Genomic DNA, 23316 nt, shown 5'->3' with positions numbered 1-23316 from the left:
TTGTTTATGAACCAGAAAATAAGAATTTCATTGTTTTAACATTGTTACAAAACTTCTACAGAAATGGGATCTTCTATGTAAAAATAATAAAAAAACCCAGAACACTATTTCACGACAAATTTTTTAATAGAATTCCAATTCTCAATTCTTCTAATGGACCCGCCGATGAATTCACATAATCCCTATTATAGATCGCCCAAAGAAAAAAATCAAAACGGCAATTTTCCCTGATGAAAAAAATTTTCTCAATTCAGGAGCGAAGCGGTAAACCGGGTTAAGTCGATTTTAACTGTTGGCCAGTTTTTGACGAATATCTCGGAATCTAAAAGAGATACAAAAATTGTTGTCATAACCTTTTTTGTAGAGCCAACTGAGGGTTACAAAAAAGGTCATGAGCAAAATTTTGCTATCTCTCTTAGATTCCGAGATATTTATCAAAAAATGGCCAAAAGGAAAAATCGACTCAACCCGGTTTACCGCTTCGCTACTGAATTACACGAGTGAAAATAATGAATTAGTCTTATCATTCCATCTGCCAGAACAGTTCCATCAACATATTTATTTAACCATCGATACTGATGTGCCTTGACCCGTAACCCGATCCCCTGAATTGTCTTTCGATTGTTATTTCATGGAAATGGTAAAGAAAGCCTGAGGCAGAACTACAATGTGCGGGTGGTTTTAATAAAATCGATGTTGTTTGCGTTTCCATGCGACTGCTTGTGTTGATATTAGGGGTGTATTTACCCCGGATACTCGCCGCACAAGCGAAATGCCGCACGCAGAGACTAAGTAATAAAATAGTTGATAAAAAAGTCATTTCCAATTTATTATTCAGATATTTATTCAGCAATTTTTTTCGTTCTTTATTTATTCTCCAGATGGGTGAAATTCGGAGATATAAGGACGATCGCGTTTATGGGGAAGGAGACGATTGCAATGGCCTCCGGCCTCCACATAATATTCATAAATTTGAATACAAAGGAAGAGCGAGTGGAGAAATTCGACAGCAAGGAGAGGGGGGAGGGTGCTTGCTGCTTGGCGGGACATCCGGTAATTATTCGGGAAAATTCTCGAAACTCTGCGCGAGAACTCGCTGAATTCCAATCTGCATTAATCACCAGGTTGTCCCCATGTTCGCGATCTCGGAGAGGAGGGCCAATCCCAAGGTCAGGGTGTACACATACCCGTCTGTCAATAAAGTTTCTGAATGTATTTACGGGGAGAGAAACTGGACTGGGTTTATTTCAAGTGCATTCGCGGGGACCGATTATTTGCTGACTTTAACTTCTTCCCCCAAGTTCAAGGCTGTCGTCTGGCTGTGGCGGACTGGGGAGTGCTTGAACACTGTGGATACTGGCGTTTCGGATGAATATCAGACGATGTTGTGAGTGAATTCGGTTTTCAGATTGAGGAGAATTCCGAAGAATTTTGGGAATGCATAAATTTTTATAAGCGTTTTGAGAGCTATAGATTTTTATCTGTAAAAATTCAGAATTCTGTAGAATTTTATAGCTAATTTTAATTTATAGAAATTGAAAATTTTTAGAGTCTCTAGTTTTTACAGAAAAAAATCTGTAGAATTTTTTATCGCATTCGCATTTTTATAAATTCGTTGAGGAATTCCTCAAAAAATAATTTCTACTTTAATTCTTCATAAAAATTTCCATAATTAATTTTCTACAAGAAGTTCGTATAGAAAATTATCAAGAAAAAAATTTATTGACGTACACTTGTATAGTTTTTCACGTTTAAAATTGAGTGAAAAAAAGGAAGGGAATTCAATAGAATTTCGTAATAAAACAAAAGGGATATAATTTTATTGAAATTTTATAGGATAATCGTGTGAGAAAAATCTATAGAATGTTAAATTTTCATAGAGGGAAATTCATAGAACTTTTTCTTTAAAACTCGAACGTTCATAAATCCTTCATTTCCAATTCTTCATAAAAATTTCCCTAAAAATAGAGTTCCCATCGAAAAAATTTTATAAACTTCATTTCCCGAAAATTCTCTCGTGAAGCTTTTTCCCAGAAAACTGAAGTTTATTTTACGACCCCCGTCGTAAAATGCCTTAGAGTTTCCCCTGAATTTTTCAGATGTTCTCCAACATCTCCACCCCTCATAACCCAATTGGGCCGCCCATCCGGTCGCCTAAAACTCTACGAGCTCAACATCTGCTCGAAGATCGTCTCCCTCACCCCGGCCTCCCTCGCCCCTTCCCCTGAATCCAGAAAATCCGAGAAGATCACATCGTCCTCCTGGACTTACGACGGCAATCTCCTTCTCTCCGACGACCTCGGCAACGTCTACCTCACGCCGACCGACGGAAAACGTCGTCAGCAAGTTCTGCAATCCGAAGAAACGACCCCCCATCTCGCAGGACCTCTTGTCGTTGCCTTTCGAGGTGGAGTAGCAGTTGCAAATACCTCTCCAAAAATCCTCGTGAGTCGCAAAATACATGAATCAACACATTGAAAAAATTTGGATGTACGAAGAGAAGAAATATAATAGGGATTTTTTTTCCAAAAGATTTTTTAGAATTTTCAAGAAAACAATGGGTTTTTGGCCCATTTGCTATAACCAATTATGACAGAACAATTTTCATTCATGATTTCAATTTATTTTATCCTTTAACAAAAATGAGAAAATTACACTTATTTTTGGCGTTGAAATTTTATGTTTAAAATTTGTATATTTTAATAGATAAAAAAAGTCGATAAATATTGAAGTTTGCTAACAAATAATTTTTTAATGATTTTTTCTATTAAAGAATCGTCAGGAAAAAATATTCTGAGTTTATTTTATTTGTAATGAGAAATAAAAAATTGTTGCCCCTAAAAGTTTCCCAATTTTCAATAAAAAATGAGTGAAAGAGAATTCCGCGGAGAAAGCTCCAGTTTTCCACCCTAATTTCTCCACATCTGCATTTAAAGTTCTACAGGAAGCCTCCCGCGGAGCGGGTCAAGTCTGGAAGTCCTTGGAAGATCATCTGGGAGATTGAGACGAGCTCCCCAGTACTGTACCTCTCGCGACACCCGCAGAGAGATAGCATCCTCCTGTGCTCGATTAAAGGCGAAATATCTGAAGTCAGTGTCGGGGATGACGACATACCGAGGCTCCAGATTATCTGCCAACAGGGCTCTGGACATTTGTTTCTGGTCTCGGTACATCCCGGACGATTTATCGCAACTGTCGACAGTTTTGATGGATTTAATTTGTTTGAGAGTCTCACTGGAAAATTAACTGGGAGGATGTGGCTCGGGGAGTACGGCAGAGGTTGAGAAATTCATGCATTATTTCATGTCTTTCATCTTATTTTTATTTTCATCGCCATTTTTTATAATCTCCATTCATAACATTTTCATTGAGACGAATGAAGCAATTTCAAATGAGTTTAATCTAGAGCTTTTCGTCAATATTAATGCGATGAATGAGAAGAAAATTTATTAACATTACTTAAGGCGTTATGAAACGAAGAATAGAACCGCTCGGTGTTGATTTTTATTCGCCATTTACTTCAATTTCCGCAGCATTATCCGTTCTCTCAGCCTGTCTTACCAGTACTGGCAGTATCCACTGACACAGGGAGTTGTTCAGTTCTGAATATTCATTCAGAATTCTGATCGACACTGTATAGGGGAGGTTGGAGTAAAATGGACACTTTTGACTTTTTTAAAAACGTTAATGACGCGTTGAAATGTTGATAAAACTTAATAATTATTTTTTCAATACAAAAAACAACTCTTTCCCTTTGTGCCGAGCCTAAATTGAGCTCAATTGATCAATTTCTTTCCGAGTTATGGATAATTTTTAAAAAGTCTAAAGTGTCCATTTTACCCCCTCCGCCCCTATTCACGATTTTTTTTTATGTGTCCCACACAGTTTAATTCACTAATTTAATTATTAAAAATGGTTCGATCATAGTGTAGTCTGTTCTAAACTGAAGAGAAGTGCTCTAGGTGTTGATTTTTACTCGCCATTTACTTCAATTTCCGCAGCACTATCCGTTCTGTCTCACCCTGTCTTACCACTACTGGCAATATCCACTGACACAGGGAGATGCCTAATACTGAATGTTGCTGAAGCATCTGACCCACTCGTGCACAACTGCTTTCATTTGATCAGAGAGCCTTTGGATGCAGCAAAATTCTCGCAGAGTGGAAGAGTACTCGGGGTTTGCAGCACTCGAGCCGGGAGGATATTCATCGTCCGGGGGTTCGAGGGCAATATTCATGTTTGGGGCCTCCTGGAGATCTCGGAGAAGGTACTGAAACCAGTTCCGTTCATTTACTTAGGGCCATTGGGGTGGGTACTCATGGATGCAGTTTCCAGATTGCTGATTACCTCATTTATGAAGATGAAACCGTACTAACTCTTGTTCAGAGCAATAAACATGTGGCAGTGGGTAAATACATCGCTGTGTACAAGACAACAGGTCCGGATTATTTCGAACTTCGGGATGTTGTTAAATTACCGAGAGTCTACGCCAGTTTACATTGCGGGAGTGATTTTGGGGAGATTATCGCGAGTCCTTTTTTGAGTAAACAGTTGCATTTAATTAAGTCTGAGGTAATTTGTAGTAATTAATTTTGATGAATGTGGATGGGGATTTTATTGTTGTGCTGGATAACGCGTGCGGAAAATTTTCATAGACAAATTGAAGTTTTTATTACCTTTTGGTCAATTCTAAAATTTTTAGAGTATTTATAAAGAAATGTGGAGGAAATCTATGCAAAATTATTTTTTATAAAAATTCCTCGGCTCAATTTTGAAAGCGTTTTAGTTTGATTTCGTAAATGAAAAGACGAGGAAAATAGAATGAAACAAACTTGAGAAATTCATGTCGACAAATTCCTATAGAATAATCTGGACAAAAAAAATTGTATAGGAAGATAAAAACCTATACATTTTTTTCTATAAAATAAAAATGACACGAAACAAAATTGAAATTAATTCGTTTGTGAATTGTCACGCCGGAACGAAATTAATAAATTAATTTTGATGATTTTGATGGGTTTGAAATACTTTGCAGGACAATTTCGATAAATTTATCCTCACAGAGGCATTATCCTCCTCCCACCGTCTGCGAGATGTCAAAATAAACGCGGATACTAGGTACGTCGTGACGTTTGGTTACGACGGCCTCGTCGTGATAAGAAACAGATCGAACTTGAGTCAACTTATCGCTGTCCTCACGACCCATCATCGCCAGGAAGGTGGGGTCAAGCATGCGGTCCCCTGCCCCTGCAACAGCATCCTCGTTACTCTGGGGAAAAACGGGAATTTAGTTGCATCGAAAATCAGGTGAAATTGAAGAGTAAAAATCCAACACGTGCGATGTATTTTCCTGACTTCTCGGGTATTTTCCGGAATTTTGCTACTCTTTTTACTCGTTTTTCAAGTCAATTGGAGTCGGCAGAAGTTGGCGATCACGTCACGAGTTTTGCGGATGCGAAGGTTGTGCTTTCAAATTCCACTGGAGTGGAATTGGATGGAGATGGTGATTCTACGTGGATCGAGTTGAAGGAAATAAGAAAACTGGAGAGGGAACGCAATGAGATGGCGATCGAAAGAGCATCGATATTGTCTGATTTCGAAAAGCTGAGGGATAGGGTAATGTTACAAGAATTTAATCAATGGACGCGAGAATTCAGTTTACGATTTAGAAAAATTTACGCGATGAAAAACGCTTTAATGAATAACATTTAATGGAAAATGTAACAAATTCTTATTTTTTTTGTATGTTTTACGATTTATTAAAATGATATTTAAATATTTATTAAACGTCATCAAAAAAACTATACAATTTTAGATCGAATGCACTTGTTTTTTAAAATTTCTTTTACACAAATTCTCATTATTAAAAAAATATTACTAATTATTTTTAATTATTAATATTATCTGATTTTATAATGCCGAAGGATAGAATAATATTATATTAATTTAATCAATGATTACACAAATAATGTTGAAGTTTTCGGAAGATTCAAAAGATGAAAAATTTTTAAATTAATAAAATTCCACTGAAAATTCAACGGATTTTGATTTTTTTTACATTATTTATTGTTTCGAAGTTTTAAAAACGAATAAAATTTTCTATGAACTGCACCACCTTTTTTCTCGTTATTGTTTGCAAAAATTCCGATTTATAAAAAATAAAGAAAATCACCTGAAAAATTCTCTTAGCCCCTCGAAACGTTCAGTTGAAGGCACTCATAGACGACAACGAAAAAGCATCAGAGGCGGCCAAATTACCCCTCGAGAACTTCGACCTGGATAAAGAGGGCAGAGCAAGAGCCATAGAGAACAACCGCGAGGAGCAGAAAAACTTGGTGAGAAAACTCGAAGAGAAAGCATCACGCGAGGCTGAGATCAGTGAATTTCTGAGGAAACTCTGCTGGGATTCGATGCAAGTCCCAGCCTGTGCACTTATATCGCTGGATGGGAGGGTCAGAGTGGACAACTACGCATTGCCACGAATAAGTGACCAGGAAGAGGAAAGGAGAGCGTGGGCGAAATTCTACGTCGATTTATCAACGAAGCTCTCCAGGTGGATGCGATCGATCGATCAATTGACATTCCCTACTATTTTTTTATGAAGAGATTATTGATATGAATTTGTTTACACTTCAAGGGGCTCAATACGGAGAAATTTCGCAATTTCATAATTTTTTTTATTCAAAATTTATTATCATCTTTTTTTTTATCATTAAATTAAAGAAATTAATTTAAAATTAGATTTAAATTGAATTAAATTTCAATTTTTCATCATTTTGTTTCGAACGAAATACAAAAACAAAAACATTACAATTTTACTTGGAATTTATCATGAATAATCGAATAAAAATCAAAAATAATTTTTGATTTCATGTAAACATGAGAAACCAGAGTTTGAATGCTTGAGATATCATAAAAAATCTCGGTGCTATCAATTTTTAGTGCTGAGGCAGCTCATGGAAAGGCCATCCCCCCGACAAAATACCCCCAGGAGAGAGAGCCAATAGAAAAAGCTTCAGAAAAGGTCTTGAATTTATTGAAAGGTGACGACAATGACGAGGAGGAGAAATTCGCATTGTCCGGAACAACGACGCACCGCTGGATACGTGAGGACCCGTCACGCGTGGTGAATCAAATTTTACGAGACGGTAGCCACTGCGAGGGTGTAAAGAGAAATATACTCGGAAAAATTCGAGAAGAAAAATTGAAGGTGAAGCCGGACGAGAGAGTTTAATTGAGTATTCCCTCTGTCACTTAATTATTGTAACGTTCCCTGGATTCTCTCATTTTTTGGCTTTAGATGTGTGGAGAAATTTTTAACGCAGAGAATCCGATTTTTATTTTTATTTACTACATTCCTATTGATTATTTATTAAATTGCTATTGCCATTTATGCCGAAATAAAAATACTATATTAGAAAAACCTAGCGAATTCGATAGATAATTTTATTAGCTTTGGACAGATTTTCTCGACGAATTCCGGAGCTTTCTCTATTGGAATTCCTGAACGTGAAATTTTTAAGGTTTTTCCACTCTATTTTCTTTTACTTCCATTAAAACAAAAACTTAAAAAATTTGAGTCAGCCAATTTCTACTGAAAAAAAATTCTAAAGAATAAGTTCTACAGAAAAATCTAATTCTATTGATTTTCTACAGAATGTTTTTCACATTCACTAGGTTTTTCTGGAAAATTTTTCTATCAGTGGAATTGCGATAGAATTTTTTTGTACTGAAAAAAATTAAAAGATACAGATCGAAAAATTTCCATGAAAAATACCGCTTTAAAGGTTTTTTCATGAATTTTTTTTTCATGAATACTTCAGAAACACTTCAACAAACTATTCGAAGCCATGCATTCCCGAAAATCGAGTGAAATAAAATTAGCCAGAGAGCGTATCGCGAGGATTGATCACTGCACCTTGGAGCTGAGACAAATGTTTCAAGTGGATTGTACCGTAGATCACAGTTGGTTAAAACTCGAGTGGCAAGAATCGGAGAGACCAGAGAGTATGGTCGAGGTCGAGGATGAGGAAGTTTACAGAGTGATAAATGATTCAGGGAGCGAGGCGAACGTGAAACGTTTGGATAATTCAGTGACGCGTGAAGAAACGAGCGTTTTAGCGGATACTTTCAGGACTGGAGAGTTGAAGAAGATGATGGACGGTGTCCTTGAAGTCAAGTTTGGGATTGTTTTTTTTTATTGAGGGGATTCAGAACAAGATGTCGCGTCGTTTGTCACTGACCCTTTGTTTTTTAGGTGGGAGGACGAGATTAAGAAGGACATTCCGAGACCAGATTGCCTGATGAAGGATCCCTCGAGCTGTTCTGCGGACGATTTGAGGATTATTAAGAACTATGAGGAAGCTTTGAGGCGGTTAGAGGGCGAGAGGGAAAAATATAGGAAATGTTTGGAGAAGGAAATTGAGGAGTTGACAGGTGAAGTTAATAAAGCAATGAAATTTAGGATAAACAAAGCATTAAATTTTCATTTCTCGGACTAATTGCCTGATTGAAGAAATTCGACTTTCATTTTCAGTTTTTATTTCTTTTGAATTGTATCAAATAATTGTTTTTTATTTTTAAGTGATGTAATTTGTAGGAAAAAGTCGGTGGATTTTTATTTTTGTATGAAAAGTCATAGGGAATAAATTTTTTTTTTCGAGAGTACTTATTCATTTTTTTCTCATAATAAAATTACATGAATAAAAAAATTTAATAGAGTCCAATGAAATTTTTTCCTAAATAAATGCAAAAAAATTTTTTATTCATAAATAAATGTGCGTTAATAAATAAAAAAAATTCCTACATAATTTTTAGAATCTCTAAAATCCAGTGTCACCCATTTCAACCGAGAAATGGAGTTATTCTACCTAAAACGTCTGAAAGTAGAATCCGCGGTTCTCCAAGAGACGCTCATGCGTCTCCGCGAGTCCCAGCGACACCATCTCCGTCTCAAGGGAATGGAGGCTTTCGCCCATCTGGAACTCAACGAGCTAGCTCCCGCCCAGGAGCGCACAAAAAAACTGATAGACGACTCCTCTGCCCTCGAATCCAATGTAAACGAGAGCCGAGTAAGATACGACAATTTATCGAAACGAGACAAATTGCTCGAGGGGAAATTCAGGGGTGAATTCACGGACTTGAAACAGCCCATGGTGGACCACCTGCTGCGGCACTACAAGAAACGCCCGAGGCTCGGGCAATTGACATGCACATCAATCACGTACCTCACAGAAATGGGAAAATGTATTTTGAGTGGAGAAAAGTCGGAGATTCTTCCCAGAGAGTGTCTGGATTATTCAAAGGGGATGGATATGTTGGACGTCATGCCCAGTGGTCTTCCCAATCAGATCGATGGCTGTCATTGGATGCTTTTGTGCAAATTACGAAGGTCGAAAGTAGAAATCGAAATTCGTGTGAGTTTTCGAGTGAAAAAAATGCTCTGTTAAATATTTTTGTCTGCAAATCTGGGATTTTTATTTTTTTATTTTTATTGAATTCAATTACCATTGAAAGTTCCAGGGATTTCGTCATTCAAAATTCAGAATTTCGCGGAAAAAATCAAAGAGCACCGTAAATTTCAGTTTCATTCTTCTGAAAATGAATAGAAAGCCAGAAAATTCCGGTAAATTATTCTTGAATTTTCAGGACAGTGACACCGAATGCGATTTAGGGGAGAAAAAATATTGAAATTTCAGATTTCACTGAAGATTCATATTAGATTGGAAATTCAAATAAATTAAGCAATTCTCGTCTTTATGCTGCTTAAAATTCTGGGATTTTCCTGAATTTTCAGTGAAACCTGCAATTTAATTATTTTTTCCCCTAAATCGCATTCAGTGTCACGATCCTGAAAATTTCTTTTTCTTTCTAACAGAGTGCTTTACTACGCGATTAAAAAAATGAACTAAAATAGCTAAATTTTCATTTCATCACCTGAATTATTTGTCACTCACCAAAAAATCTTGTAAAAAAAAAATAAGAGCGTAAACTATATCGACAAGTTTTTTCATGATTTTTTCCCTCCCAAAACACTTTGAAAAATAGAATTATGCAAATGCATCGTCCACATGTTTTTCGCAACAATTTATTCCCACATAAAATGCAACTAACTTGCAATACAGGTTTAGATTTTAGCATAACAGGTTTAACTAAAAAAAAATCCACAAAGGATTCTCGCAAAGTGGTCTACCCTAATCCCATTTACCTACTTGTTATCTGTCCGAATGAAGTTGAAAAGCTGTGCAGTGGAGTTGGCCGAAGCCGAGCAGACCCTAACATCCCACCAGAAGGCGATTCAAACATCTCAAAATCGAGTCCAGCAGTTACGGGAGACAATAACCGAGCGCAAACGACAGAACGTCGAAGCAATGAGAGACATGAAGGTTCAGCTTGTGTTGAAAATGGGACAAATAGAGACTCAGCTCAGTGGCAATCCCCGCGACTTGGATAACGCAGTTCTAGTGCCATTCGACGTGGTACTTGGGATTAATGATGCCATTGTCGGTGCTGGACGTAAAAAACTTGGGGCTATGAAGCGAACGATGGAGTTTCGACGAACCATCGAGTGGCGAGAGTGGCGTCATGCTTGTATGAAGATGACATTGGAAGATATGAAGGAGGATTTGAAAATACTGCAGGGAGTTAAGGTAATTTTAACGACTGGAGCACTAAATTCGACAGGACAATGGGTCCGATAGATTCCTGGGAGAAAATCGAATGTTTTTATGTTTTCCTTGAGACTGCCGACATTTTTTTAAGTGAAAAAATAGAAAATTAGAGGGTAATTGCACTTGATTCTAACAAAAAAAATTGGAAACGTAATTTTCTATAATTCACACATTATCATGAAATAAAAAATGAGGGGGAAATTGAGACTTGAACTTGATTGTGTTGATGTCTTCCTCGAGATTATCAACACTTCTTCACAATAAAAGATAAAAACCACCAGATAATTGCACTTAATTATGCACCAAAGATTGACCAATTCAGAATAAATTCGCGGAATTATAATTGAACATCTTACGTCGACTAAAATGATAATTACCCCGAGTTTACGACCTTAATCACATTCCTATGTGCGCAATCTTGCATCGAATGGCAAAATAACTGCCTGATGCGACGAAAAATTTTCAAATAGGTCACAAGAGAGATACAAAGGTACCTGATGCGTCACGATGCCGTGGGGGGAGTGGACAAGGACACGCACATCACCGAGAAGAGTATCTTATCCAAAAAGAAGGTGAGACTGGCGCCAACATTATGTTTTCCATTCCACTTTTACCTCTGTTTTCTCCCATCCAATCCGACTCGTTTTCAGCAGCGGCTCTCGACAATCCTGGACACCGAAAAATCCCGGCTGTTCGATATAATAAAAACGGTTAATCAATGGCAGAAGAGGAACGATCGTCTTGAAGATAAAATTGAAAAAGTTAAGACTGAGAATTGCAAAATGTCACTGCTCGCTAATGACGAGGCGAGGGTCAGGCAGGAGCGTTTTGTCCGGGCCAAGTTGAAGGCTATTATGAAGAGGAATAGACTGGTGAAGAAGATAAAGGATAATTACGCCGAGCTTACGTCGCTTCGTACGCAGCTGGAGCTTCTCCGGCTCAAGACGTACCCGACGTTGAGGCTTAAGGACGCGAGACATTTGAGGAAAAATTGATTTAATTCATGTCAAGCTTAACTTATCCATTTTTCAATAAATTATTGACATTCTCACCTGTTCGACTCACACATTTACCCGATTTATCCCGTGAGACATGAATTTATTGTCTACGAAGTTGATAAAATCACTGTTGGATACAAAAATGTGAATTTAATATGCTTCAAACCCATTGTCGACAATTTATTCCATAAAAATGAATGTCGAGATGACCTCAAGGATATCACAAGATGCTAATGCCACTCCGACTACATGTTTTCCCCATGTCGTATATATAATCCCCCAGTTCCAAGTAACAAGAAATAAAGAAATCATTTTAGTTCTCCATCAGAATACAAATGCATTCGACAGTGCTCCTCACCACAAAATAGATAAAATTCGTCTTGCGAGGTCTGCGATGACTTCCCCTCCCCCCGGTGCACTCGCGACTGGGGAGTTCCATTTTCCTCGTGACATTGCGGTGGTATCAATAGCCAAGAGGTCAGTGGAATCAAATAACATCAGCATTTTCCTCAAAAATTTGATTACACCACTATTTTTACGACTTTCCGCATCTGCAGTGTGCGGGATGCCCTTGAGCGTTTTCTCCTGCGGTTTTGTGTCCCTGACCGTGGGTATAGAGCATGGAGCATCGTGTTGACATGCGGAAAAATTCATCCCAGTGAGTAAGCGCCTCAAGGCCGAGGCAGATCTTGCGCAATTAGGATTATTGGATTGATGATTTTTCGAGAGTGTCGATCGCGATTTGTTTTTCAACTGCGTGGACTCGTCGTTCGGGGGGTTCAAGTGGGGATGCGAGAGTTTCCCCCCACCTGGGGCAGTTGGAGATTTAAGTATAAAAGGATGGAGGACGGTGGGAATCAGCGAGTTCGAAGCATTCTACTGTGTTGACTGTGTACTTTTTCGCTGGTCAAGGATGTCTCGAGGAGTTGTCCTTGCTGTCCTGGGACTGCTCGCAGTTGCCGGGTCGGAATCACCCCCCAAGAAAACGTGTAAGGACGCGGAGAAATTTTATAGATAATCTGGAGAAATTCAATTGAAACGATGAGAATTTTATTGGTTCTCTTCAGATTCTGGTTTATAATTCTTGTCGATTTTTGCGGTAATTCTGGTGGAGATTATGGAATTGAACCGTGTCATTCTTTAAGTGATATGCCACAGAATAAAGTCCATCGATTTTTATTTTTTGGTAATGTTTGAGCATAAATTTTCTAATTTTTTAAAACTCTATGAGAATTTAATTGAAGTTCTTTTAAGATTCTGTTTCATAATTCTTGTTTTTTTATGTTGATTCTATTAAAGATTATGTTATTGTACCGTGCAATTTTTTCACGTGATATTCCATATCAAAACCTCAATAGATTTGTATTTTTCCAGAAATTCATGAGCATAAATTTTCCATTTTTTCCGCTGCGTTTTGTTATTTTTCACGTAATAATATCTAAGAAAAAAAAACTCATAAAATTTATGCGTGAGGAAAATGCATACGAAGGAATAACTTGGAAAATTTATGGTCTAGTATTTCTGCAGGAAAAATATTGAGAGAACGATGTAATAAAATTAAAAAAACGAATAGATTTTTCAACAGAAGTCATTCTTATCAATTTTTTCAAGCATCAATTGATTAACTAGTTGCACTCGCCTATTCTATCGACTGATTTTTGCATTACTCTTCGTGAACAGTTACAATGTGCGTCCCGGAAATTTACGAGCAGGACTGCGTGAAGATGATGGAGGAGTCCGCAACAAAGGGGATCCCAATATCCTGTGTGACTGGAAGAGACAGATTCGAGTGTATCGATAAAGTTGGAAGGAATGAGGCGGATATTGTTGCGGTTGATCCTGAGGATATGTACCTCGCAGCCAAGAGCAAGATAGCTGACGAGGCTGGTTACAGCGTCGTCGAGCAGGTACCGAAGCATTGAATATGAAAATTTACAACAGTTGAAGAATATTTGGCGCTCAACAAAAATGTAAAATTTGAGGCATAAGGGTGGACATGAAGAATTCATTATTTTAATTCGTTGCAGGCGAATTTTAATTCGTATAATTTATTTTTCTTTTCGTTTATGATTGATGCAGTGATTTATTCAACTCTTCTTCGTTCCGTTTCTGTTTACTAATCAATTCATTTATTTCGCTTGTTAAATGAACAGGTGAGGACGAAGGAAGAGCCTGACGAGCCCTACAGATACGAAGCGGTGGCAGTGATCCACAAAGACCTCGAGATTTACGATGTCCACGGTCTCCACGGCTTGAAATCCTGTCACACCGGTGTCGGCAGAAACGTCGGCTACAAAATTCCCATCACAAAATTAACCCAGATGAATGTTCTCGGGAATATTCATGATCCCGAGTACTCAGCGAGGGAGAATGAGCTCAAGGCTCTGAGCACACTGTTCTCCAAGGGCTGTCTCGTGGGAAAATGGTCGCCAGACCCCGCCATAAACGCAAGACTAAGTAAAAAAAAACGAAAAATAAAAATTCTGCTTAAATTAAATTTTTCTTCTATATAATTATTTATTCCTTTATTATTTATTTATTTATTTAACTTTAAGACTATGTCCTGGGGTAAGAGTCACCCCCTAAGAACAACCCAAGTATTTTCCAAGGGTTTCAACCTATTAATAAATACAATAAACAAATTTTAATATATTAATTTTATTTATATTAATAAATATTTAATGAAACTCTAGAGGAGACCTACAGCAACATGTGCGCGCTCTGCGAAAAACCCGAGGTCTGCGATTACCCGGACAAGTTCTCGGGGTACGAGGGTGCGCTGCGTTGTCTGTCGCAAAACGGAGGAGACGTTGCCTGGACGAAGGTCATTTACGTGAAGAGGTTCTTCGGTCTGCCTGTGGGACGAGGCCCCAAGACAACTGCAACTGTTGATCCGAGCGGTTACCGGTATTTCTGCCCTGATGGCACTAAAGTTCCCATCGATGCAACGACCAAGCCCTGCACGTGGGCTGCCAGACCCTGGCAGGGGTACATGACTAATGGAAAGGTCAAGGATGTCAATGCCATCCAGGAGGTAAATTGATACTCAAAATTGATTTTTCCAAATATATCAGGCCCTTCAGGGGGATTTACTGCTGTGACGAATCGTGAAGAATCAGGAAATTGTTTAAAAAATGCAGATCTAATGCAGATGCATTATTCTGGATGAAATTTTGGATGGAATTTTCACTGATCCATACTCGAACAATTGATTAGAATAGAAAAATTTAGTCGCTAGAAAATTCTATTAACAATTCCGCAACTTATCATATTTTTTGAAAGAAATGTTAAATATTATTTGATAATATTAATATAAATGTAATATATAATATATTAATATTAATATTTTAGATATTATTTGATAATTGTAATATTATTTCATATTATTTTATAGAAATGGAGAATATTCTCTAGAAAAAAAAATCAGTAGAATGAGATTTTTTCAATGAGAAGTTGAGAAAAATTGAAATTTCTCAATAGAAAAAGTTGTAAAAAAGCTAAAATTAAAAAAAAAATGCGCAAAAATTTCAGGAATTAACAGAACTCGGTGAATTCGGTGAAAAAGAAAAGGCAAACTGGTGGAAGCACATTCTCCTTCTGGACGAGAAAACCCTGGCAGTGAAGACAGCCCCAGTGTCACCGGAAGAGCACCTGACGAACGCTAAATACTTGGACGTGATCGAGAGGAATTCCGGAGCAGTGGAGAGAACGGCTCGGTGGTGCGTGTGGGGAGACCGGAGTCCCAGGAAGTGCGAGGCAGTGGCGAAGGCCGCCTACTCAAGGTCCGTTTCCACTTGAAAGAAAAATCGGTCTTATTTAGAGTCTTCTAACGGGTTATGCTTTCGACAGGGATGCGAGGCCCCAGATTGAGTGCGTCAAGAGGAACAGTAGAGTCGAGTGTTTGGAGGCTATGAGGGACGACCAGGCGGACTTCGTCCTCATGGAGGGATCTAGTGTCAAACAGGCGGTTGAGGAGTTCAATGCCAAGCCCATTGTTTCCGAGAGCTTCGGAACGGGACAGACTAAATTCAGCGAAAAACCGGCTGTTGCGGTTATTAAGAAGAATAGTCCGATCAATAGTCTTGGTAACTACCTCAGGATTCACAAATAAACAATCTTATTTTTTTTATTGAAATGTTCAATGAAGAATATTCTACAGAAAAAATCAATATAAAAAAATCAACAGAATGACATATTTTCTACTTCTCAGTTCAAATTTTTCAAGTTCTTTTGCTTCATATTTAAAATTCATGAAAAAATCAGCTGTTGCGATTATTAAGAAGAACAATTCGATCAATAGTTTCGGTAAATACCTCAGGATCGATTAAAATTGGACACGCAAAGTGTGAAATTCCCAACTAAACAGCCCAATCATTACTTATTCATTCATTTTAATGAGAAATTGACTGAATAAAATAGTACAACGAATTAACTAATCGAATGATTGTTTTCCAGCTGATCTGAAGGGCAAGAAATCGTGCCACCGTTACTGGATGGAGGACTTCGCTGGGTGGATAGCGCCAGTGGGAGCTCTGCTCAACGCCAAACTCATAAACTCCGAGGACGAGGTGTCTGACTTCTTCGCGGCCTCCTGCGTGCCCGGAGCCCCTCGCAAATCCAAACTCTGCGAGCAGTGCGTGGGGAACGCCGAGTCGAACGACGACGACGTGATTGCGGCCACTAAGTGTCAGCCAAACCGGGCCGAGGCGTTCAGTGGAAAAGGTGCCCTCAAGTGTCTGGCGCTCGACAAGGGAGACGTCGCCTTCGTTCCTCTGACTGATGTCTACAAACTACGTGAGTGAATCGTTAGATCGACAACTGCCTTCGCATTTCTCTATTTCGGTTGATCGTTATAATTGTTTTCTCGCAGGTAATGAGACTTCGTTCGGTTTGAACATCGACGATGTCAAGCTCATCTGCCCCAACGGCGGCACTGCCCCTGTGTCCGAGGGGGAGACCTGCAATTTCGGTTTAGAGCCACCGCAGGTGATCGTCAGCTCTGGGGGAAAGTCCGCAAATGCCCTAGAGGAGCTCACACATGGGATTATATCGGCTACGACTCTTTACAATAAGAGACCAGACCTTCTGCAGTTGTTTGGGGCCTGGGGAGGAGACAAAAATATTCTATTCCAGGTGCGTAATCAGTGGAATTGAAAAATATGGGGATAGATTCATATTTTACTCTATGATATAATTAATTCAGTGGGGAAGTGGTCAAACGGTTTAAGTCGATTTTGGCTATCGGCCAGTTTTCAATGAATATCTCGAAATCTAAGGGAGATAGCAAAATATTTCTCATAACCTTTTTAGTAGCACTCAATTCGCTCTATAAAAAAGGTTATTATGAAAATTTCGCTATCTTTCACAAATTCGGAAATATTTCTGGAAAACTGAACTGAAGACTAGATTGAGTTAAACCGTTTGACCACTTCGCTACTGAATTATAGTTTGTTATGTGATGTTCTATTATTGCAGGATGACACTGTCGAATTGGTCTCCATGGACAACTCCTGGAGTGTGAGATTCAACGACTGGGCGAAAATGCCGAAATAAAATGTTCAATCGATATTTTTTATTCATTCTTATAGCAATAATTATGTATCGAAATTTACGAGTTTGGTAATAAAAATTAATACACAATGATTCACGTGTTTTTGGTTTACTTCGTCTACTTGTTGGATTTTTTGACATGATTCAGTTGGCCGGACAGGAACTTTGCATTCTTCAAGAATTTTTTTACTATTTTCTTCTCCTTTTTTATTATTTTCGCATTTCTCTTCACTAATTTCTCGATACTGAGGATCATGAAGCCCATGAATATACCGGTGAGGAGCATCACTGCTAGGGGGAGGATGTCTCCGATCTCTACAGACTCCCAGCCTCCCTCCACCTTGAACAGGAATTAAGGGGGATGAGGGGGAATTATATTTCGTTCGAGGTATTGAGAATTTTCTCACTTACGTTGTCTCCAGTCATTGCCCAGTGAGAGTTTAATAATCTCTGCATGACTCCACTGTCTCTCAGTAACAGAAGACTTCAAGAATAGAGAAACGAAAATTATTCAAATATTTTGGGCATTTTTAACGCTCAAATGCACATGAATTCAATTCATAAAACTCTTTTCGACAAATTTACGCGTAAAAGTACTATTTTTTCTTTAGAATTCCCCTTGAACAAATTATAAAGCTTTGTGATTTTCTTTTATTCATAATCACTAGAAAAAAGTCAATAGATTGTTATTTTTCTGTAGAAATTTTCGGGTATAAATCATTTCAATTAAATGTTCGAATTGAATTCACACGTAATAAAATTAAAAATGCGCGAACAATTAAAAAATATGACGAAAAATTGCCCCACTTATTATTTCCCACAATACTAACTCCCGGCTTTGAATATAATATTTCTTACTGGCTGTCTAAAATCCCTCGGTAAGGGCTCCCTGGCCTGAGTCCAAAAGCAATTGACGTCTGTGATATTGTGTCAAGTGGCACTAGAACACATCCAACCTCAGACTGAAGTTGTGTCACTGCATTATCCACTGTCATAAATGCATACTTGTCCTCGTTACACACGAGTGATAATCCCTCCAAGTAATTATTCGGCAACTCCTTCTCCTTCACCAGGAGTTTGTCGAATAGTACTCCGAGTATTTCGTCTGTTGTGTTCTGTTGAAGGAATTGCGTATAAATAATCTTCGAGAAACTAGGGTCATGACTCAATGATGCATGAAGTCACCTGAAAGAAACTGTAGTCGGCGGAATCTCTGACGACTCCGAATCTGTACGTGTTGTCCTTCAAGAGGCCGTCCATGGTTGTGAAAGGGAGCACGAATGTTTTCACCGCTAGGGCACTAATCAGAGCTGCGGAATAGGCGGCGAGGATTATTACTCCTGTCAGATGTATCACGAAATGAGATATTCGGATTGGATCTAGTATCGAGGCTGACATTCCTGCCGTCGCAAAGGAAGAAATTCCATATTAAAACTAGAAGATTTGCCATAGGGACACAAAAAAAAATTATAGAAAAATTTAGCGAATTCGGTGGAAATTTCTATTGAATTTTTATAAAAAATTCGATTAGTTTTTGGCCGATTCGATAGAGAAATTCCGCAGTTCTGATGGGGACATTATTCAATAGAAACTATTCTATAGAAAAAATGAGTAGAATTTCGTGGTTCTATCAAATTTTTTGAATAAGAATTCATTCACATGAATTTTCTCATTTTCCCACTCGATTTTTCAACTTTTTTCCTTGAAAAGATGAAATTAAATATGTAATATAGATATTAAGAAAATATTTCAATAGGATAAGTTGTATCGAACAATCGTATTCTATTGATTTTTCTATAGTTTTTTTGAATAAGAATTCCTTCACATGAATTTTCCAATTTAGTCACTCTATTTTTTAACTTTTTTCCTTGAAAAACTGACATTAAAAACATAAAAATGAAATTAAAAAATATTTCAATGGGATAAATTGCACAGAAAAATCGCATTCTATTGATTTTTCGATAGAATCAGCCAAAAATAAAAAGTTCACTAGAATTTTCCAGCGAATCCCCTATTTCTTTCTATAATTTTTTTTTTCGTACGCGTGGAGCTGACCTTGACTGCAAAACACCCCGAATACCGCGAAGAATATGTCTGGAACATTAGTGGGACAATCGTCATTGTCCTTCCACTGTCTAGCAAATAGTGATATAGCAGAGTTCACGAGAGAAATAGTTGCGGTGGTGATGACAATCATAACTACGATCGCAACCCACACGCTGGGCTCAAAGGGGATGAAATAGGCGCCCCATTTCAATGCCGACAGCGAAGGTCTCTTAATGTACGTTCGAATCCTAGGATCACGGATGATTGATAATATTCGTGTGATAAATCAGGAGACAATCTTCCTCGATTTTCCCTGATTTTTATTCAGTTCTATCTCTCCTTAATTTATTTCAATTACGGAGAGACAGAACTGAATAAAAATCGGGGATAATTCCATAATTGAAATAAATTATGGAGAGATGACTGGATTTTTAATCCATTAAAAATATTTTTACTAGCGGAAACAGAAATATAATAAAAATGAAATTACGATCACCGATAAAATCGAAAAATTAATTATTGGAATAACGGTAGTCCTCTGCAAAAAAATGAAAATACTTGTCCTATAATAATTGTTTGTTAACCATTTCCGTACACCTATTAATGAAATCCCATAAGTTTTAATGAACATAAAAGTATGATTACTTCGTGGAAGCAAAGACATTCAATTTGAGATAAATTACGGAGAGATAAATCAATTTTTCATCCTTTAAAAATATTTTCAGTAGTAGAAATGGAAATAAAAAATCAAATCATGATCAAATTATGATCACCGACAAAATTGAAAGATTAATTAATTCTCTGAAATTAATTATTTCTCTGTGAAAAAATAAGAATACTTATCCTATAATAATTGTTTATTAACCATTTCTATACACCCATTCATGAAACCCCATAAATATTAATGGACATAAAAGTGTGATTACTTCGTCGAGTAGACAGGCGTTGTAAATTTGATGGCATCGACTCTGTCCCTCGTCATGATGAGCTCAGCTGCAACAATGTCGGAGGTATTGTCAATAAGCGAGCCAACAGCCCCAGTCCACGTGCCATTACCCCTCAGATACCCCCATTCATTTGTTTCCAGATAAACGAGTCTAAAAATCAGAATTTCAGGTTAAATTCCCGCGTCGATTCCCCAAAAGAGCCAAAAAATGTGACAAATTCCGTTTCCACTAGAGTACAAAATTTCCAAGTGAAAAATGCTCCGGAGGATTTCCATGAACTTCGGGCATTCCGCAAAATCCCTGGTTGAATTACAAAGGAGTTGTTACTCGGAGCGCCGGAGGCGCAAGGGTGACGGCTCCAAGACGGATATTTTCGAGGAGAGATCGGCGGCTAGTCAGGACGAGTACTTCCGCAGGGAGACTGCGAGGCAGTTACGAAAACTGAGGGAGAAGAAGGAGCGGGAGGAGAAGAAGGAGAAGGGGGAGAAGGACTCGAAAGAGGAGGGGACTAATAGCAAGAGTGATAAGTGACTCACGTGCAGTTCATGCTCTCCTGGAGGAGGTCCATCAGTCCCCCGAAAAATCCCCCGAGTCCCGTCACTTGTCCGTTGTCGTCGCGTCGTATCATCGATTGAGGTGGATCCTAATCAGTGGAAATGGTGGTCAGACAGCCAAGAATTACCGCAGAGCACGATTGATGATGGAATGGGAATTTAATGTACAAAAGAATTTAATGGAAATGCTGGAGCTTCAACCAAGAAATTCTACTGCATGTCTATCGAAATTTTTCTATATTAATTATTCTGTTGGAATTCTTTGATTTTTCTTTCTTTAACTTCGTAAACTTGACAAATTTATTAAATTTTTTTCCATGAAGTTTTTTCACACATGATTACACGCAAAAAATTAATTCCCGAGAAAATTCTATTGAAAAATTCCCCTGCTTATCTGGTTTTTTTTTCAATGGAAATATTCAGTGTAACATGAACCAATAGGATTCTATTTTTTATACAATTTATTCTATTGAGATAGTTTTTATAAATTTCGTCGGCTAAATTTTTCTCGATTTTTCTGATTAATTATTTTAATAAAAGAAGATGAATGAAGTGAAAATTCCTGTTGAAGAATTCACAAAAAAAATTCCGTTGGACATTTTCTCGGATTAAAAATTCAAAATTCACTAAGTTTTCAATGAAATTTTATCGTGCGTACTTCTATGGACATAACCCGAAACAAGTGTCCTTGGAGATCACTCCTCCGCTGATAAAGACTCCACCGTGGTAATTTAATTCCCGTCTCTCTGCTCCAGGTGGCGAATAATCCAGTCCTCAACTTCTCCCCCCTATCGATCTGATAAACTTCGGTAATAATTTCCCCTGGGCTCTCCAAATTCCCATCCGGTTGGGACACCATCATTGTGCAGTCGAACTGTACATAAATCTTATCGAAGAAGCCCTCAATCGAGGTCTCCGGTCTCAGGAAGACGAGCCAGTTTGGATAGGACATGTCAATCCAGGGGGCAATTTCCTGTGAATAAATTTTCATTCCTGGATCATTTCGATCCTAAACCCCAGGAAAAAACATATCCAAGTGGGAGAAGACGTGATGAATCAACAAAACAATCATTTCACCCAGAAAATCGCTCAATTATTATTTTTCATCGCTAAATAATTCCTCTCCCACTTGAATATCGACGAAAATTTGTATTTACAAATGCAAATTGGTTCCTCACGTCGTCGTCATCGTTTAGCAGGACAAACAACGGTCGTTTAATGTGGTAGTAACTACCACCAACCTTGGAAGACATATTGATGAGTTAATGCACGCTACCAATAGCGTTGATAAGGAAAATTGCTAACTCGTTCCTTACTCGGTCTATAAACGTTGATATTTGCATAACTGCTGTGCGGATGTAGGCTTTGCTGAGATAGGCCTGGAGACGCTGGAGATTTTCACTCTCCTCTATTCCTGGTAAACATTAAAGCCATTCAAATGGGAACTCGAAAATTAACACTAGACATTGTCAAACGTGAGTTCTGCGGCTTTTGCGGCCAACGTTATTATTCATTGGCATGGCTTCCGGGTGGATGCCGTAGCGATGAATAATTGTCAAACATGTTAACAAATTATATTAGATGAGAATGGGGAATAGACGTAACAAATTCATTAAACTATTAATTTACAACATAAAAAAAACAGCAGAGGAATTTCGACGGAAAAATAAAAATATATTGACTCTTGTAGATTTTTTATCAACGCATTTTAACGAATCTTATTCGATGGAGATGAATAATAAACGTAACACAATCATAAAACTATTAATTTACAATATAAAAAAAATACAACAGAAATTTCTACAAAAAAATGAAAATTTATTAACTCTTAAATTTTTTTTCAAAACATTTTAACAAATTATATCAAATGGAAATGAATATTAAATATAACAAATGCATAAAAATATGAATTTACAACATAGGAAACTGCAACATAAAAATTTCTATTAAAAAATAAAAATGGATTGACTTTTAAAATTTTTTTGAATCAACAATTTTGACACAAAAATAATTTGAGAAACCTTGCGACTCGATGGGATCTTCAGTAGCGTGAAGCAGAATAATACACGTGTTATTGTAATAATCATGCACTCCCTTGATGACACTCTCGTAAATCACATTGGGTCTGATCAGCTGACAGTAGGATTGCCCGGTGTGAGCAGAAATGCACAGAAGAATGATCAATTTCCTCATTGTTTCCTTGCGGAAGTGCTGGCACGAGGAAAACCCAGTGCAAATAAATTTTTCCACGCATTCAGCGAAGCCAAGTGAGCGGAGAGAATCAATGCAGGGGTGTGTCGAAGGCAGTTTAGATAAGAATCCGCTGGGCACGACAGTTTATATACTCCCGAATGAAAATGCCAGTGCTTTAAATTCTGGTGGGGGCCATTTGATGGTGGAGATAGGAGCGATGAATATGCGGATACAAATTGTCGATATGCCTCATGTAAATGGAATCGCGATCGATTGTACAAATAACGTGATTGGCCAGTTTGTTCGCGGGTAAATGACGTTGGAAGTATTGGAATTGTGCGGACATGTGGGGAGGTTC

General features: G+C 37.8%; 3 protein-coding genes across 3 annotated transcripts; 2 read left to right on the top strand and 1 right to left on the bottom strand.

Moving 5' to 3' along the window:
* The first annotated feature begins 772 nt into the window (after positions 1-772).
* On the top strand, positions 773-11665 carry LOC107036377 (cilia- and flagella-associated protein 43). The gene is made up of 17 exons (XM_015254318.1): positions 773-792; positions 882-1053; positions 1125-1387; positions 2100-2445; positions 2937-3279; positions 4002-4267; positions 4336-4572; positions 5036-5307; positions 5406-5616; positions 6207-6553; positions 6943-7210; positions 7824-8179; positions 8258-8436; positions 8818-9416; positions 10233-10649; positions 11141-11242; positions 11321-11665. Exons 1-17 carry the CDS (start codon positions 773-775, stop codon positions 11663-11665), a joined length of 4743 nt encoding a protein of 1580 aa, XP_015109804.1.
* An 851-nt stretch (positions 11666-12516) lies between these two features.
* On the top strand, positions 12517-17311 carry LOC107036450 (transferrin). The gene is made up of 9 exons (XM_015254401.2): positions 12517-12657; positions 13349-13575; positions 13822-14125; positions 14362-14702; positions 15200-15450; positions 15518-15753; positions 16124-16462; positions 16539-16801; positions 17144-17311. The coding sequence occupies exons 1-9, from the start codon at positions 12582-12584 to the stop codon at positions 17219-17221; spliced, it is 2115 nt and encodes a 704-aa protein (XP_015109887.1). The 5' UTR covers positions 12517-12581; the 3' UTR covers positions 17222-17311.
* Positions 17312-17336: 25 nt separating this feature from the next.
* LOC107036376 (probable glutamate receptor) lies at positions 17337-22958 on the bottom strand. Its single transcript, XM_029125983.1, has 11 exons — positions 22787-22958; positions 22082-22173; positions 21923-22006; positions 21424-21738; positions 20748-20854; positions 20191-20361; positions 19274-19512; positions 18404-18618; positions 18077-18333; positions 17630-17702; positions 17337-17558 (listed from the first exon to the last, which is right to left on the bottom strand). The coding sequence occupies exons 1-11, from the start codon at positions 22956-22958 to the stop codon at positions 17337-17339; spliced, it is 1947 nt and encodes a 648-aa protein (XP_028981816.1).
* Positions 22959-23316: the final 358 nt, after the last annotated feature.

Source organism: Diachasma alloeum, unplaced genomic scaffold (assembly GCF_001412515.2).
Source record: "Diachasma alloeum isolate Michigan unplaced genomic scaffold, Dall2.0 Dall_scaffold_00209, whole genome shotgun sequence".
In the NCBI taxonomy this organism is placed as follows: Eukaryota; Metazoa; Arthropoda; class Insecta; order Hymenoptera; family Braconidae; genus Diachasma; species Diachasma alloeum.
Note: the sequence above shows the minus strand (reverse complement) of the source record. Positions and strands in the feature narration are given on the sequence as shown.

Excerpts from the sequence above, each read along its gene's own strand:
- LOC107036377 (XM_015254318.1), top strand. The coding sequence starts at position 773 with ATGCCGCACGCAGAGACTAA. Across the intron at positions 9,417-10,232 it reads AAGTAGAAATCGAAATTCGT|TTGAAAAGCTGTGCAGTGGA; the intron begins GTGAGTTTTCGA and ends GTCCGAATGAAG. Across the intron at positions 10,650-11,140 it reads AAATACTGCAGGGAGTTAAG|GTCACAAGAGAGATACAAAG; the intron begins GTAATTTTAACG and ends ATTTTCAAATAG.
- LOC107036450 (XM_015254401.2), top strand. The coding sequence starts at position 12,582 with ATGTCTCGAGGAGTTGTCCTTGCTGTCCTGGGACTGCTCGCAGTTGCC. Across the intron at positions 15,451-15,517 it reads GCGAAGGCCGCCTACTCAAG|GGATGCGAGGCCCCAGATTG; the intron begins GTCCGTTTCCAC and ends TGCTTTCGACAG. Across the intron at positions 16,802-17,143 it reads ACAAAAATATTCTATTCCAG|GATGACACTGTCGAATTGGT; the intron begins GTGCGTAATCAG and ends CTATTATTGCAG.
- LOC107036376 (XM_029125983.1), bottom strand. The coding sequence starts at position 22,958 with ATGAGGAAATTGATCATTCTTCTGTGCATTTCTGCTCACACCGGGCAA. Across the intron at positions 20,855-21,423 it reads TTCGGGTTATGTCCATAGAA|GATCCACCTCAATCGATGAT; the intron begins GTACGCACGATA and ends TCCACTGATTAG. Across the intron at positions 18,334-18,403 it reads CCGACTACAGTTTCTTTCAG|AACACAACAGACGAAATACT; the intron begins GTGACTTCATGC and ends TTCCTTCAACAG.